At 30.7% G+C, this 19,033-nt stretch overlaps 1 protein-coding gene across 1 annotated transcript; it reads right to left on the bottom strand.

Moving 5' to 3' along the window:
• Positions 1-116: 116 nt before the first annotated feature.
• LOC105333420 (receptor-type tyrosine-protein phosphatase epsilon) lies at positions 117-13,731 on the bottom strand. Its single transcript, XM_066065889.1, has 24 exons — positions 13,713-13,731; positions 13,022-13,093; positions 12,406-12,636; positions 11,702-11,953; positions 11,427-11,564; positions 9,396-9,511; positions 8,878-8,990; positions 8,461-8,537; positions 6,903-7,207; positions 6,451-6,538; positions 6,254-6,318; positions 6,119-6,155; positions 5,934-6,031; positions 5,712-5,843; positions 3,873-4,021; positions 3,189-3,324; positions 2,818-2,961; positions 2,554-2,641; positions 2,332-2,405; positions 2,114-2,248; positions 1,859-1,978; positions 1,411-1,556; positions 926-1,061; positions 117-724 (listed from the first exon to the last, which is right to left on the bottom strand). The coding sequence occupies exons 1-24, from the start codon at positions 13,714-13,716 to the stop codon at positions 668-670; spliced, it is 2,913 nt and encodes a 970-aa protein (XP_065921961.1). The 5' UTR covers positions 13,717-13,731; the 3' UTR covers positions 117-667.
• Positions 13,732-19,033: the final 5,302 nt, after the last annotated feature.

Consider the following 19,033-nt stretch of genomic DNA (forward strand, 5'->3'; position numbering starts at 1 on the left):
AAATAACATTGAACGGCCCGATCCTTAAATTTACAATTAAAAAAATTTTCTCTCTTCTTTTATTATCAATAAAAATAGCATTGAATAAAAAAATTATTAACATGACAAAAGACAAATAAAACATTAAGTATTTACTACTGGTATATAAATGCATGTGTTAGAATGTTGTTATGATTTTTTTTTATTTTATGTAACTCGAGGAAACAGATTAAAGATGCGGGAATTACATAGTATTTGTTCTGTTTGTACATGTAGCTACAAACAAAGACAAAAAAAAAAGAGTTCATAAAAATATATCAAACTCATTGTAAACACAAATTAACATCTCTCTCGAGTTAATATAAATAATTGCATAAAAAGAGTTCATTACAATAATAAAATAACATGCATGGCTTGATTGCAATAGCACTAAGGTAGGCAACATATTAATAATAAATCATCACCAAAAAAACCCAACAAAAAACAAAAAACAAAACCAAAAAAAAACCCACATGCATTTATCATGAAAACTGGCAAAGTGAAATCAAACTGTTTACTACATATATTAAAAGTTCTTTTGACTTAAATGTTTGTCTAAACAATGTTTTGAAACAAACAATAGCTCTTGGTCTCTGAGTACATGTAACTACTTGTATCAGAAGCACATTACTGGTTGTGTATGGTATGTTCACTTGTTTTTATCTAAAAACTTCATCAAAGAGTCGTGTACCATGATGTACTCTTCCTGCAAGTAATGATTTTTTTTTTAAGTAATGAATTTATGACAGAAACGTGGACTCTTTTTTAATGGTAAACATAATTCATCATAAAGTAATAAATGGTGTAGATACATGTATTGACATTGTTTTTAATGAAATCTTTATCACTTGTAACAAATTATAGGAAAACAGTGAATAAAAATACAACTTGTAACATTCTTATATACCATGGTTGAGCACAATTCCGGACGCCGTGTTTGTAGGAGTCTAACCACAGAGAACACGTCTATCTCCTCGTCCATTGTCAGTTGTTGTATCAGGTTGTATACAGCACAGAACACACCACACAGAGCGGCACCATCCCTTAGAATTAAAGAGAAAATGTAGTTGTAATAATAGTTTTTATTTCATAAGGTCAGCGGATAATGTGACAGAAGCTATAATGATAAGATACCAATAAATTACTGTACAAATAAAAAGTCAGGTCGATTTGATTATTTTTGCATTTGTCACAATGCGGAAAACCTGTTCATCAGACACTTTGTGGAATAATCAATTGTAAAACATACCTTTCTTATTAGATTTATACAGATTTGGCATTTTTTGTGAATACAGAAAAAAGATAATTTTGACGCCATTGGTATACAATTTACTCAATTAGGGATGTGGATAACACTCATCAATTGATTATACATCATATTTCGCGCATTACCTGCTGACGACAGTAACCGGGTTGTCTGTTTTAACGTTCTGTACAAAGGATACTAAACCAAGAATTTGTGATGTCGTCTCAGGATTGTCCTGTGAAAGGACGCCATTTGGTTCAATTATTTCAACCACCCAAACTTCATCACTGGACTGGTAAAAGAAAAATCGGGTATTAATATAAAATAAATAAAAATACCAACACTGAAAAGGCTTGAGGAGCACCAAATTACCAACCAGTTCTACCCTTCAATTTTAGATATGATATGTTTAGCTTCAATATTTTAGTTAGTAAATGAAATTACTAGTATATTAGCAATGCAATTTATTTAAATATCTTCCTTTATGACACAGATATGTTCTCTAGAAAATGTATAAAGTCACAAAGAAAAAAAACCACCACGCAATCAGGCTTTCTTACAAATGTTACAAAAGAAAGAAAAGTTGCATGTTACCTTTTCTTTGGAAATTTCAAGTTTCCTGCATTTAAATCCCGTTGACAATTCTTGTTGTTGTTTAATTGTGTAAGGTGACACAGTTTTAGATTCTGTTGCAGTCGGTAGCCACTCATTTGCCTAATACATACATCAGATAAGTCAATATTTCACCATAAAATCGAATATTATTATTTAATTTCTGGGCAGATGTAACTTTTTGGTAAACGAACAGGGAAACGAAATTAAATAACTGATGTTAAAAAATTTTCTTACGAACTCCACATAGCAAAGAGAATCCATGCAAACAACTACATTAGATTCATAATCGGTAATCAGTCGTATAAAGTCAACAGAATCTCCTGTGGTCGGATAATGGGTGGCGATAAACGCGTTCTGACAGGTTAAAGACTACAAGAGAAAAATAATTGTTTAGTATCATGTTAAAATTCATGTTTGCTAATTTCATTTTTAGGGTTTGTTAAATAACTTACAGGCAAGAATATTGCGTTAATGTAGTTTCCACGTTTTGGAACACTTGAAGGCAAGAACACTACGTATTTGTCAACTAAAGCATAAAAATGGTATCAAATGTACATTTTTAGAAAGCTATTAATAAAACAAAAGAGTAATAATTTATAAATGATGTGAATACTCTTTTTTTATTACATCAAAATAAAAGAACCAGTTTCTTTTTACAAAACAGTTTTACTTACGAGGGAGAATCGACGTTGATAATGATTTGTACTGCAATGCCATTTTGAAATCGATTTCTGAGTACTGATGTCGAATCGACAGAAGCCTCTATAAAACGTTACAGTAACTCGTTTAAGATGTATTGTTTATAAAAAAAAAAAACTCTTATTGTTTAAATAGATAGATGCTGTCATATTCGAATGATTTAAAAAAAAAACTAACTATGATTGTTTGTCGAATTTTTTTTTTTAGCAAAATAACAAAAAGCGTATTTATTTACCCACCTGAAACTCTTCTCGTAATGATGACACATATGCAGGATGATTACTTTTTGCCGATTGTGATTTTAGGTAGTCATTTGCTGTTTGAACGCCAACAGGGGCTTTAAACATCTCGTGCAGAGTCAGAAATATTGTCTTGTATTGTTCCTGTAAGCATAGAATACTGTTTTTAAAAAAAAATAATGAGAAAAAAGTTTCATGGATTAATTTTTTAAAGATCCAAGAAAATAGGTGTATAGATATTGTTTAATATGCTCATAATTTCACACATACACAATATACTTAAGAAGATTTATAACGTTTCTATCCGCAAAGATGTAGAACAGAACAAATGTTTTAAATGATATACACAACAATGAAAAGGTTATGTTTACATAAGTTTGGACCATATTCATTCTCTTTTCTCGCATTTTCCTCACGTATTCTGCAATGTTAATTTTGGATTTCTGTTGGCCCTCTTCGTATAAAGCATCAATCGCTATATAGGTTCCCGTTCTTCCAATTCCAGCACTACATTGATATAAAAAATATAATATTCGATAGAAGTACATTTGGTGCACAAACGTCAAGCACAGAATATAGGTATGTCATTATGTTATTGATTTGAACATATTTTATTGCATTATATGTTGCAATGGGATTGAGCACAAGTTATAAAAACTTAAATCGCCCTCTCCCATTATTCTATTGAATATGTATATAAAAGAAAATAGGTTTCCCTAAAACATTTTTAATACAGACCCTTGTCAATTTGGAGGATATGATTGAATATAGTATGTGCTAAGTTATTGTATTCGTCATATTTGGGCAATTTTAAACAAAACTACACAAACCCGATGAATGGGTTCTATTGAAATCAACTAAGGAGAAAACTTGCAATATTTTGTCAGAGACAGATTATTTGTTACCCAAATCAAAGGAACAAAAGCAAAAAGGGGGCGTTTTCCGAAGAAAACTTTAAATTAAATTAGGTTAGAACTAGGACGTATTTAAAAATGTCAAGCAATTAAGCACATGTGCTGAAAAGATATCTTCGAAATAAATAAAAACAGGAATACCTGCAGTGGACTAAAGTTGGAACTTTTAGCTGGCCTAATTTTGTTCTTGTTACGTGGTTGTGGAACATCAAGAGACAAAGCGGATCGGGTGTACCGTGATCCGGCCAGGCTGTGTAATGATACTGTGTAATTGTTCTACTCTCATTCTGCTAAATATATCAATTAAGACACATATAAACTAGTACATGTAATTACAACATATGCAGACTCATCGCCTTCTTCGGATATGTTCTAAAGAATATCCGCTATATTCAATAAATCTTACATTAAAAATATTTCTGAAAGTAATTGTTTGTATTTTGAATTTTTCATATATATATATATATATATATATATATATATATATATATATATATATATATATATATATATATATATATATATATATATATATAGATTCATAATGAATGGTTCAAAATTTACACCTGATCTTATTATTCATTATACGTTGAAGGTTTAGCAAAAGATTGCATGTATCCAGAATGAGAAACTATCTCTACTTTGCTTCAACAAAACGTCTACATATTTATCTCTACAATTTGGGAATAACTGTTTAAATTGCCTTAAGAACAATTATTATTTAAGAAATAAGGTATCATTTTTGGATGTCTATCGGGATATAGATACGGGTTGGTCACGTGATCAAATCCCATAAAGCCCGAAGGGCTTTATGGAAGATTTGATCACGTACCAACCCGTATCTATATCCCGATAGACATCCAAAAATGATACCTTATTTCTTATATTTACATTTGTTGCAAATTATGACACTAACAATGCTCCATACTTTCTCTTTTGTGATGACCTAGAAAGCCGCTTCGATTAAAATGACGTAACAAAAAATAGTGCATCAATGTTGCAAGCATTTGATTATTGTGATAAATGAATATGACACTACTTTGGAGGAGACAACGCTTTTTTATCATTAAAAAGGGAAACAGAAAAGAAAATTCACTTGTACAATTGAAAAAACTGATTGAAGCTTGGCGGAATAGTACCACATGTGTTGAAGTCGTAGAGCGGTTAGAAATTTAAAAACAAGCGATTGAAAGTTGAGTTAGAGTATATACTTAGGCGTTTTCAGGGGGAAATATATCGCAGAATCAGATTCAAGAGCATAATGATTTCCTCCGACATTATAGAGGAAAGGGATTTTAATTTCGATGATCTTTTTTACGGAACAAATCGGACAGAAAACACAAGGAGTTAAATTTGACCGTGATCCGTGAATGTACGAAAGGTCTGTAATATTGCGTTTGCAATTTTGACCGAGGCTTGTAATAAAATCAGAAATGAATTTTAACTGCTTTAACTCCTTAGACAAATTACGATTGTAATTTTCAAGAACGCCTCGTTACGACGTCGAACCATAAACATTCTGTTTTCATGCCTAACGTTTTATCTAACATGAATCATTTATCCCCACAATTAATGTTATATTTTTTATGAGAATGAATGAATAAAACTTCGTATAACAAAATACAAATACATTTATTTTTATGCCTAAATTATGTTTTCATTACGATATCTAATAGGCTAGGTGTCTTTCAGCACAAGTCGATTAGTTTGTGTACATAGAAAAAGTAGTGACCTATATTATTCATGCGCTACTTTGACCTCTTGACCCATAATGATGTTATGCAGAAATAACAGCGGATTGCTCAAACAGTGTTATATAAGGGAAAACATTTGCAAGTGTAAATATAAAACGTTGACGAACCTATGCCATACTATAAAAAAGTTTATCAGTTTCTCTTTAGTTACTATACAATGAGAGAGTCCCATTTTGAGATATTAAGGTAGTTACAGCCAACGTTATAAGGAAGTTGGTAAACGAACCTCCTCGTTATAAGTCAATCGCAGTTTACGGATGCTATAACAAGCATAGTGTCGCTCTGTATCTGTATGTAATGTGAACATGTCACAGACCATGGTTTCTTCTAAATCTGGCCAATATTGGAAACATTTTGACTATGAAAAAAAAGACAAGTATAAACAACACATCACTTTCATAGTTGATATTTAACAGAAAAAGGCATAAAATGAATAATAACTATTTACCTTTGGTCCTTCCATCAGATTTGTAAGCATGACAATTTGTTCAACATGTTCTTGCCAAACCATTAACCAAAAGTCTCCAACAGTGTTTTGAGTTGGGCCTTTTAAAAAAGATGCCCTTATATTTCACAAGAGAAAATGTTCATTCTATTTTAAGTATACCATTAGTATCAGGAATAAAAATTCACCTTGTGTTGCGATGTAGCAATTTTCTTGGCGAAAACCCTGATAAAGAAGTGATTATGAAACATTTATAAATATACATAGCAGTTTTCAGCATTAATAGAAGTAGTTTATGAGTTTCATTATTATATTATACTTACATCAATATAGTTAGCATTGATGTAGTCTGACTCTTTGTTTGCCAATTTTATCCTTGAATGATCATCTGCAAGTTTCAGTATTAAATAAATATTTTTTTTTTCCTCTTGTGTTATTTTTGTTTACTGTTTAAACATTTTACCATCAATATAGTTCATGTTTATTGATTTTATCTATTTAAAATACAGTTGATACTTACAGGGAAATGTCGTTTTGAATCTGTTCTTTGTGATATTTTCAGGAAGTTTTCCTATCTCACAGGGATACCTCTCGCCATATAATAAAGTCTATAGGTATATATAAAGAAAAAAGAAAATAAGTTTGATCTATATCTGTGTGAAATGTATACATATAAAGATTGAGAAAACAAATTACTCATAGTCTCTTACTATAAATCTAATTCATGATATTCAAACGAAATAACCTGTAACCAAGTTTACTAAAAAGCCATTGGTAGTAGTATTAACATAAACATTGAATGTTGGTATCATTTTTAAGATACATTATTTTGAGATTATGTTTAATTACATACTGGATACTCATTTTACACAATTCTTTGTTGATTTAAAATTTCATATATGTTCTGCATTTAAGCGGTTCTTATGAGTTAAATGCCTTATAGAAGTGCACTATTCTTACACAATTACATACCGAATAATTCTTTTTAAAACAGTCGTCTTCATTCCTTGAGTTTTCCTCAATGATATTTCCCAAGTTATCTACTGCAATATCGGGTATTGGTTTCTCATTTATATACAAATCACCATACGGGTTTTCATCGTGTATTTTTTCATCAATATCGACATCTTCACCACTTAGTTCAATGATCTGGCTAAAGTTCTTTGTACCTTCACCGTGTGTACTAGGTGATTTTGAAAACTCAGGCTGAGCAAGACTATCTTCTATGTCAATGTTTACACTAGTGTGAGACGAATATGACGTGAAGTTTGGAAACGCTTAAAAAATTAAATAGAACGTTTGACGAAACGAGAAGACAAAATATGTTTAGCGTATTTGAAAAAAGCAATGGTTCATTAATATGCTAACTGTGTCTCTACTACACAAAATTTATTCATTATCAGTTCAAAACTGCAAACAAATACATCAAGGTTATTTTAAAAGGAAATATACTGTTACCTTGTTAATGGTTTGTTCGTATTGTAATCTTACTATTACTACCTATTTGGCTTGTTACTGACTGACTACGAAAATATATTGGATTGATCGATTTCATGAATTTATGTAGATTGGCCATACGTGTACATCTCGTGAAATTTAAAGAGTCGAACCATTCAAAACTTTTATTTTCCGTTTTACTTTTAAAATATTCGATACACTCTCTATTCCATTTCAATGTTTTTATTGTACTTATTTTAAAAGTTTTCTCTTTTTCTTCCGTAGTCTAGAGGTTTAGCAAGTTTCTGACGCTGTCATTCTATTTTGCTCGAGAAACAAGTAGATAATGTATTTTTAAAAGCTAACTACCCTAATTTAAAAGTCACTTCCAAGGAAAAACTCCAAACAAAAGAAACGTATACGAAACGCGGTTTCTTATTTTAAAAACGTACAATGTTGAGATAGGTATGTGAAACGTCCGCCATATGAGGAAATATAACATTTCTCCAGCCGGACATAAAAATATTTGGCACACTCGTGTTTTTTTAAATCAATTTAAGTGTGCCATTTTCGTCCGAAGGAAAACAAGTGTACAAAAAGCAGATTCTTATGTAATCTTACACTAACATAAAAGTTACAAGTGTATCATTTTAACTGAAGGTGCACATTAGGCACAATCATTTTAACTGAATTTGCACATTAGGCACAATCGATACTTTTTTTATGATTCAAACTAGGTAAAGTTGATTAGAGACATTCTGATCGTAGTATATGTACGGTTTATTCACAAGATGAAACTCTGCCATTCAGTCAACTGAATGATAACTGAATAGTCTGGAAAGGTGACTGAATGGCATAGTTATGCCATTCAGCCACATTTCAGTTACCTTTCAATCACCTTTTATTTAACTGAATAGCAGAGATTCATCCTGTGATTGATTGCGTATTATTGCGTATCATATCGCATTTTATTGTCTTTTGTTGGAATTGGTGAGGTGCAAGGAAGTGTAGGGCCAAAAATACCAAACGAAATTTTTAAAACCAAATTTCATTTTCATTATATGAATTATTCTCGAAAAAAAAAGACGCTTACTATTCTTCGTTGTTGACTCGGTTATATTATTCTTTCTTCGTTTTGTTTCTTCCTGCTCTCCTTTAGTAGTTTTTATTCTGATATACAGACATAATGAATCATCGATAAGTCTTAAACGTTTGCCAATTGTAAAATATTTGTTTTTATACCCGAGATTCTAGCAGTTAAATTCAATTGCAAAAAAAACCCAACATATTTATTGAATTCCGAATATAGAAAAGTAAAGAATATGGTTGAATAAGTCGATTCTAAATATGGCTCAATAAAAAACAATTCTTTCACAATGTACAAGGAAACATATTTTAAAAGAATGGGGGAGGGGGATTATAAATAATTTACAAATCAGTTAAAATAAGTTGTAATATAGCATGAGATATTAATACCTCTCAACATGCCATTAGCCATGTAAAAACATACCTCTTGTACAGAACTATTCCAACAATGGCGATTATTATAATGATAACTGCCGCTACGATACCACAAGCTATAAAAATAATGGTAGGCCCAATTTTCTCAGCATCGCTAGTTGTCTGTGATGATTGAAAAATAGGGAATAATAATGTTGCTTACTATAGCACAGTTAAATCTATGTAGACATTAAGATCATTGTTTACTTTATATGACTGTTAAAATGATATCAGTTTACGGCATGAAATCAATTAACCATTAGATATTAATACAGCCTGAAACTCGCTGGTTTTTGCTTGATTTTTTGAAGTTTAAATTTCCACACTTATTTGTGTCTCAATTTAGTTTCTGTCAACTATTTGCAGGTTATTTTTTTCGACAATCCAATAATTCCTTGCAGCTTAAATAAAGTTATGAATAAATAAATAAATAAATATATAAATAAATAAATCAATCAATCAATCATTCAATCAATTAATCAATCAAACAAAATAGTTTAAATATACAAATACATAAAATTAAATTACCATGATCGATTTATTGGTTATATTGATTTTTGAAAAGCAGTTTCCGGTTCTTTGATGACAGGACTGGTTTACACAGTCTGTGTCGCATGGATCTGGACAGTCATTGTCTTTGCAATCTGCAAAAAATTGCGTTTCATAGAGAAATGGTTTTAAAACGTAGTTTTTAGATACACAGGTATTAGTTTTAACCAGTTAACTTTAGATTTAATAATTTTTGATCAACGGCTTTGCTAATACAGTAAAACTCGATTATAGCGAAGTCCAAGGAACCAATGGATTTACTTCGTCATATCCGTAATTCGTTATATCCGAATAACGAATTCGTAATAATAAATGTAGCAAATTCACGATATGCATGTTTCTATTGAATTGTAAACCGAAGAATTTATCTGAAAATAAATTCATCCAAACTACTGGCAATTGGTTGTACAAACTTTTTTTAAATGTAAAGGAATTCGTTTTAAAAGTGTTAAATCGTTATTATTCATCCCTTTGGGATTCAAAATCAGTTGACTATATCCGCAAATTCCTTAAATCCGAATTCGTTATAACCGTAAAATGTTGCAAAGATTCTGAAATATTTTACCGGGGACACAAAAACACTTCGCTATATCCGAGATTTCGCTATATCCGTGTTCCTACTAAACGAGTTTTACAGTATGCGTATGAATCTCAGGCTCCGATTAAACTAAAAATGCGTTTGTTGCATATTAAATACACTTTAAAAATATGTTTTAGTCATTCTTATTCAAATTTTAAGAGTAATTTAAAACTTTAAAACGAGTAAAAATAATATTTATTATCTATTTTATATATCATCGGCAGTGCAGGGAGGTCTTTAGAGGTCCTGTGAACAGCCGAATCAAGCTCTTAGAAATAAACATTTGAGACAATACACATCGTTTTGACTAATACAAAGAGGTGAAATTGGTGTGGGTTTAACACTTTTTGCGGTTTAAAGTAGCTCGCTGGTTTGCTGACGTCACAATAGAATTTAACGTAAAGTGTTGTCCGTCAATTGGTCATAGCAAACCCATACATATTCTTCAAATGACAAGTGATTTTTAGAAACATAAAAAAATATATTTCAAAAAGCCTAAAAAAGTTTTTATAAACATTTATAAGTATCAAGTGCTTAAAATTTTAAGAGGTCACATACATTGTTACATTTTCTTTAATAAGGTACATTTGTATGATTGTGCGTTGGATCTCTTCTATTTAAAATCATGTTAAGACAAGAACATAAATTGAATCGTATGCATAAGCTTTGCTTCTTTTACAGTTATAACTTCTGTATTTTCAACCACCGATCTAACTATTAAAATTTGTTTAGCTTTAGCTAATTAATGTATACCATTACAAACTAATTGTGACAATAATTGTGCATTCGACAAAGTCATGATAATGTCTAATTAGTATTCATATGTTCTAATGATGAATAAATAAGTTAGTCTTGTCAATCAACGCCTTTTGTTTTGTTCTCAGACGTAATGGAATGATGACGTCTGGCTAAAATTATAAGGTTTTGCGAAATCTTTACAATCTTTAAAGTTGTTTTTCAAAAAATTGGCCGAAAACACGTTTTGATTACTTTTTATGAATTGATTCAAAATTCTATATTCTGTTATTGTGTTGAGTAAAATTAAGTTCGTCTAAATCGTTTAAAAGTTTGAATCATAGTTCTGAAATGCGTTTTCCGATTAAGATATGCAATTTACTTGAAATGGCTTTGCTTGATTTTATCAGCGACACTGTGTTTGAAACACGATAGTATTATAACGACGCATTTGAATTTCAAATAAATTTTAGAAATGAACATTTGAAACCTATGGATCACGCAGACATATTTTCAGGATAGGTTTTTTCACAATCAGTTCACCCGCGAGCTACCTTAAATTTATGCTTTCCTGATCAGAATGAGAAAAATGTATTGCTGATCTAATAATTACTGAAGACATTCTTCGGATTTTGGAGAGTAATGGCCGCGGCATCTAACTGTAGTATAATAGTGCATCAACCCCGTTTACTTACTCTGGTCACAGAGTGGTCCCTGTAATCCGAGAATACATTTGAGGCAGTGACCTGTGTTAATGTCACATTGTCCCTCCTGACAGTTTTTTGGACATCTATTTTTGCCGATATCTTCGTTGTGTATTGACACATTGCAGCCTAAAACACAAAAACAGAATATAAACAAAATCATGTTATTCAGTTCCTGTCAAATAAGTAGTAACAAGGGTGACAATCCTTAAAAATGACGCATTGTCGTTATTATTAAAACAGGAATTCCCGTGCATTAAGCTTACCGTAAACCTCCACTTCACACAGTTCGTTGTAGGCATACTTTGAGTAGAAACCAGGGTACTTAACATTACGTCTACGCTCATTGTAGTAGATGACGTAGCGTCCGGAAACAGAACAGTTGATGCTTATGTCCTCCAATATCATTTTTTGTTTTGTTTGATTTTCATGGAAACAGAGATGGCCGGTTTCCTTTAAAGTTGTATTGGAAACGTACAAATAAAATCCAGCCATCCTTCTAGCATATTCCGTTGGAACTTCATAAATAAATATGTACGTTCAAAACGAAAAATCGTTAACAAATTAGTCTACTTGAAATATTTACTTTTTGATGCGTTTTAGCTATCTGTTTAGAATCGTTCAAACCCTACACATATTTTTGTTTTACAAAATACTTTTTCTTTGATTATTAGGCACGCACACATGGGTACAGTTTCTATCCAATTCTTGAAATACATGTTAAAAATAAGTATATTGGGGTTAAGTTAAGAAGTTAATATAGTAAGCGAAAGGTAAAATACTTCGACCTGTAATCATAAACTAAAACAAGTATGTTCGTTTAAAAAATAAAATTATCTAGAATTAACACAACATAACAACAATGTATAGAATCATATTATGGTTTACACTAATAAATGCCACTAAATAGACATTATAAACTGGTGATTTAAAGACATATATTTTCTCTTATATAACGATTTATTCATACTTGGCTGGTTATCAGTTGTATAATAGATGTTGATATGGCTGATGCTGAACACATTCCCCAGGTCCACTCTCCAGGTAGCTGTGTATTGATAATTTGCTGACATTGAACATTGATCTCCAGGGAGTGACCGATCAGTGTATAAACCATCCACTGCATTATCACCACTATAGTATCTAGGATCAGGCCAGGGATGTTCTTGCCAGGTAGGTTTACCAAGTGCTATATTTTCTTCTAAGAAAAAGCGTATTATAATGGACACATGGCGGATTCTAAAAACAATAACTCTTTATTCAATGGGTCGTTATACATTTTTGCTTATAAACCAAGAATCCTTGTGTCTTTAATTAATAGCGTTCCTTATATATATACACTCAAGATGTGAGTCAGCAATATATAGTAACATGTATAAGACAAACCAACTATTAAAATTATGATAAACAAGATGAATCTTTGTTTTGTTAGTTGCTATAATGTTAATCAGTTAATGGTGAGTGAAAATCAATGCAAAAATTACTGAAATTGAAAACTGGGCCCGTCTTCCTTACAATAAATTAAATGCAGGCACAAGTATTTACGCACACTGTTTGCATCTGTTTACATGTATCTTTCTACTTACCAGAACTGAAAGCGCGTGTAACGAGTAGCAACACTAGGGCGATCAGGAAGTACATTCTAATACATCTTGAGTCTGAAAATAAATATATTTCATTTATAATAAAATGTTTTGTGTGTTTTTGACAACCTTTATGTTTAAATTTCTACGGATAGTCTATACACTAATATTTTTAAACTAATGCTCTTGCGCAAATCCTTAATTTCCTCTTTTATTTTTTTTGGGGGGGGGGTGTTTCCAATCAATAATTGTTTGGTTTTCCTGATTAGATTCCGAGCATGGACATGATATTGTATTCAATATTCTGAAGAAAAAACATCTGGTCTAAGTAACTGATCATTATTTTACATGCATTTAGGTTGAACCCTTATTTTAGCGGTTTTTAAATGCTTTTTATAATCTTTTTTTAATATATTGGATTGTTGCTTTTTTTTGTTTAGAGCCTTTCTCAGGAGAAATTACAATATTTTAAAAAGTCAAAACGATAAAAGTCATCAGTGCTTTAATATACATGTAGCACATGTAATTTGACGCTAGTTTTGTAGGAGAGAAGGTCTCCTGGTAAGACTTCTAGTAAAATAAATATTTCACTGAACAAAATTTCATTAATTTTTTTTCCGTCCGATCTATGAAAGTTACTTGATCAAACCAAAAATCAATATAAACCAAATATCTGAGAAAGTTATACACTCACACATGAGCAGATATGGTTTCCTGTAAAAGATTGAAATGTATGAAGGAAGTAAAATAATTGTGTATGAATAGACAAATAGATACATAAACTAATCGTGTACGTCTTTACAGAGTGGAACCGTTTGTTCTATTCCCAAGATTGATTTTATTCAACCCGCATCTTATTGTCAAAATCCCACTTTAAAAACCTTTGTGAAATATGTATATAGGTTTATTTTTGGATTTTAAAAACACTTACTTTATTTTTTTCCAAATTAAAAAATCGTAAAGAAATCATATTCGCCCGGACATTGGACTACTCCTATCGAACTCCTGCTTGATCTGTTTATGTGCAGTATATCAAACACCATATTCTGTACATTTTTTCTCCATAAAATTATAAATAAAAAAAGAAATTCTTCCATTTTTTAATGTTCACTAAGTACATGTACTTCTTATGAATAAGTGTAATGTTCTGTATAATACTACGTAGATGCGGGAAACAAACTTCCTGATCTTATACATGTAGGGGTTGTATCTTTATAAACTAAGTACTTCATGTAACTACGAACCAATGGATGAAACCTCTTTCAAAGATATTAACTGAAATAATAAAAAAAAAGTTAAAATTAGTAATTGTAAGTAGAAAGCTTTGCCTCAATTATCTTTGATAACCATCATGAACGATAATCTGCTAACCTAAAAGAAGTAAAAAAGTAAAAAAAAAAAAAAAAAGACACCAGAAAAGAAGATACATGTATATGAGTTTTTATCTGATAGAGAAATATTGCCGATTCATACGCTAGTCTTACAAATGATTCATTTTTTTCGTCATTTGGGGGACCTTTGTAGATTACTTCTTTTCAATCATTAAAGGAGACATGGTTAGGCCAAAATATCAATATATCGAGTATACTTCTACGAACATGTATAAAGTTGGTGTTCCTCCGTTGGGTCAAGTTAGCAATTAACAGTAAAGAATAATGTACGTGCATTTGATGAAAACGTATTGTAATAGATAAAACTGCTTTAATTGGTGGTTCATACAGACTGCATGATCATGCATAAAAATGGCGTGTACTGCTTACTAAGAAGTTCTATAAACTATAGTCATCACTTTTACGACTTCTTATTATAAAAAAAAACCTGTTTATTGCTTACATAAATAAATGGTAAAATCAGAGACCAGTATTTTGATTTCATTTTTCATTGTTTTAAAGAAAAGAAATAGCATTGTTTTATAAACAGGAACTTCATATAGAACAAAAAAGCGTCCGTACACGTTACATAATGTTCAACTCTCAACTCTTTCATTTGTTAAATTAAATATTCAAGAGATAAATTCAGAGTATTGTTATAATACAATGTATGCCTCCTCCAAATATATTCTTCAAACAAACAGTTTTTAATACTTAACGTTCATTTGAACAAGTAGACGACAAAACATCAACAATTCTGGGTTTGGGAAGCATTTACATTTTTGTTCATATCATACATGTATAGTTTATCACCAAGTTATATATAACCAAAAATAAATATAATTTAACCATTAAATAATATAATAAGATCTTACCAAATATTAGAAGTCTCCAAGTTAAAAAATAAGACAACTTTTCTGAACACTTTTATTATTTCTTTGCAGCAACAGGAAGTAATTTTGAGGAGTGACATCTATAATGTAGTGGTAAAATTAATCCCTTAAACAAATCTACTGTTACATGTAACACTTAAGACTGTTTTTTTTTTCATAGGGAAATAAAAAAGGCAATACTTTGATGAAAAAAAAGTTGTAGTTTTTCCCCTGAGCAACTATATTGTTATTCTAAAACACCAAACGACCGAATTACATCTGATTGTTGCTTTATTACTCATATCTAAACAAAAACACCACCTATTATGCCGAATGTATAAATAAAATAATTGTTATGGGAATCCTTTTGTTTGAAGGAAAACAAGATGTTGTTTATGAAATATATTGGAAGTCTATCAAAATCGCAAAATGAGTAGGCGCAGGGTCAGTTGAAAGGTATTAATAAAGCTAAACCTTTTTCAGGCTAAAACGATTTAACTTAATAGTCGAAGCGTTTTTCAGGCTAATTGACCATGCCTTATTCAGGATTTAATTCAGCGTTCCTTATTCAGGAAACCTAAGGTCTTATTCAGAGCTGAGCAAAGCAACGAATCTCTAAAATAAAAATTATCAGCACTTATATAGACAATAATCACGCGACAAACATAAATCGACATCTATAACATCCAACAGTTTACACAATTAAAGGTCGATAATTACAAAACTACATTTGTATTGATAATAAAAGTCTTTGTTGTATTGTTCATAAAAATTGCATCACATAACATTTCATATATCTTATGTTAGCGAGAATCCTTTCCAGTGGGTGTCCTTGACCTTGTGTTTTAAGGAAAAAGTGGATCATATAAAGTAAATTTACGCAATCAAGAGGGAAAGAGGAAGCAAAGCGATCAAGCCCCTTTTTAATCGCGTCATTTTTTTCTTAATATAATTTAACTTACTTAAAAACATACCCCATTTTTGTTATTGGTTAATCAAAAGTTGCACGAAAATCAAATATTATCTCTTTTGATTACGGTTATCTTACCTGACAATTGAAATGTGACGTCGCTGTGAACTTAGAGAATTTCTTAACAATTATAAACATCTTTTAATAGAGTATTAAGCGGCTGCTAATTAATTGTAAAAATGGGCTACGTTCTAATTAACTTTATTTATTGCAATATTTGATCAATGTAAATTGGATTTCAAAAATATCAATCGTAGGGCGGATAAAGTTTTATTCATGATAATCAATTATATACTTATTTCAATAATTTTCAACTTATGAAAAATATTTGTTAAGTGTTCAAGGAAATGAGCTTTTCAATTTGTAAATGTAAGCTGCATGCTTTGAGAGTGCTAGTGTTTGACCTAAGAAAGTAAAAAGTAATTGTACCTCAAAGTTCAACTGTCTATAATTGTTTTTCCATGTAAGTAAACGCCCGCTTTAATCTAAAAATATAAGCTATGAAATAATATAAATACATTGGATCGTTCAAGTAAATGTACTTATCGTACTCTATCTAAAATGGGATATCAAAGGAGAGTGGTTATACACTAGTCTTGTAGTTCTAAAAGCTTCATTACAATTATGCACTCAAGTATCAGCAAGAGAGCGCACACTTTCTAAATGAGTAATTGCCTAATCTTAAAGTGGATCAGATTCAAGCACGGTGAATGGTCTATATGAATCAATAACTTTCTTTTACTAACAGCAGAACCAATCAGGTAAATTAGCCCATGTTTAGAAGTGTGCAGATTGAACCGGACGCAGTGGAAATAAGTTAAACCACCATGATATTTGAAAACATTTAAAGCAAAAAGCAGCGAGGTCATTTACAACACTAATGCGTTAATATTGGTCATGACATTTTAACTTTATATATCAATGCTTGTATGGTTTTTTTTATTGGTTTAAACATCAATACTAATGTGTATTTTTAAGCATGGTTGAAAACATATCATTATATTCGTCATGGTTAAAAAAGTTTTAGCTTGAATTAAAAAGGCAAAAAGGTGTTTTAATTAATTCATCCGAAAAATATAATCTTAAACTAAAATGTGCATCCAGGTTAACAAAATTGTAAGTGTATCAACAATTGATGCTGTAGTACATATTTTAATCTCATTTTCATAAAGTTTAAAAGTACATTTGCTACATGTATGTAATAATCGAGAATGTGTCGTGGTAAAATACAAACCTATTTGCCGTGATCTGTATCATAATTAGTGCGTGTACTTTAGTTATCTACTCTTTATAAGCTATACAACTCTTCTGTTTTAATATTTATTGCCAGAGTCATGTGCGATTGTACGTAAAAGCATTTCTTGATGTACTTAATAAAATTTTGCTCCGAAAATGACTTTCAATTAGTAGCTATTTATACAGAAACCAATCAACTTTTAAAAGCGTGTTATCATTATGAACAAAATGCATGGGAAATATTACCTCTTGATGTTTTTTATATTGATTGAAAATGATCAGTTAAACATTATAAGTAAATTTTCACAGGTTGCTAGTGCCTGTTGTATTTCTGTGACTGAATGTAACAATATTATTGAGTCATTATAGTAAACTTAAACCAAGTTAAGAGAATGAAAATATTCGAATACCAAGCTAGTAAGCTACATACATGGAACCGTTTTTGGGAGAATAAATGAAATGCAATAGACGATACATATGAAGTCTACTATATATAACATTTCCATTTATTAGAAACATTACTTTAATGTATCTATTAAAACTATTCACGATAATGAATTCCATTAGATAGTTACCAATTGATGGAACCGATTGCTCGACACTGCATGTACGTATGAATCAGCGGATCAGGCTCATTATAACAACTTGACATATTTACAATTTGTACAATATTTTAGATATTCTCTACACAATTAAATAAGACATATACTGATCAACAATATTTAAACTGTACTATCTACACACTCATACGTATTTAATAACGTTATTAACGAATTGTTTTTCATCTTTAACCAATAATTGGATAGAATTGTATCCGTTTAAAGAATAACATGAAAAAAAAATAACTTACAGGTCTGAGTCTGTATGCTTAGTCTCTGTTTGAACTTCAATACCACACCTTTCTGGTAAGCAAGAAATACAAAACCGAAATACCAAAAATACCCCCTGTCAAACACTGTCAGAAGTGACCAATACTGATTAATCACAAACCGTAGATATAAAAAATACCTATCTTTAAATGGAATAATCCAAACCACTGAAATAAATAAACAAAACGGGCTTTATAATCATTAAGAATATGGATGTTTAAGTTTACACACACACACATTTGTTAGTAAAAATGCAGCGCAAAGAGTAAAAAATGGACGAAATGAATGAATGAATTACAAAATAATGCTAAAAAAAAAAGTAGGTCAAACTATCACAAACTTCCCCAATAATGAAAGGACGTCCCCGTCATTACAGACGCAGAACTCAAATAGTTATATGTATGATCATAAAAACAATATACCTTCAATTCGCTAAAAATGTCTGAATTGTAACCTAATAAAATATTTCTTTCCAATGACCGACTCGTATATTCTAAAATGTGCTTCAAAATACTCAACTTTTTCCTTCGCCTTCGTGCAAGGTCTTCCACGGCTTCCCTTTCTGGCTGTGTAACCTCTTCTTCTACAACTCTGACTGGTTCCTTGAAATCTCTATTGGAGTTTTTTTGTACCGGTACCTTTACAACTTCGATCTCATAATCTGAATCACTGGTATCTAGATTAACCATATCATTCTG

Source organism: Magallana gigas, chromosome 1 (genome assembly GCF_963853765.1).
Source record: "Magallana gigas chromosome 1, xbMagGiga1.1, whole genome shotgun sequence".
In the NCBI taxonomy this organism is placed as follows: domain Eukaryota; kingdom Metazoa; phylum Mollusca; class Bivalvia; order Ostreida; family Ostreidae; genus Magallana; species Magallana gigas.

Excerpts from the sequence above, each read along its gene's own strand:
- LOC105333420 (XM_066065889.1), bottom strand. Across the intron at positions 8,991-9,395 it reads TAACCAATAAATCGATCATG|ACAACTAGCGATGCTGAGAA; the intron begins GTAATTTAATTT and ends CAATCATCACAG. Across the intron at positions 725-925 it reads CGGAATTGTGCTCAACCATG|GAAGAGTACATCATGGTACA; the intron begins GTATATAAGAAT and ends CATTACTTGCAG.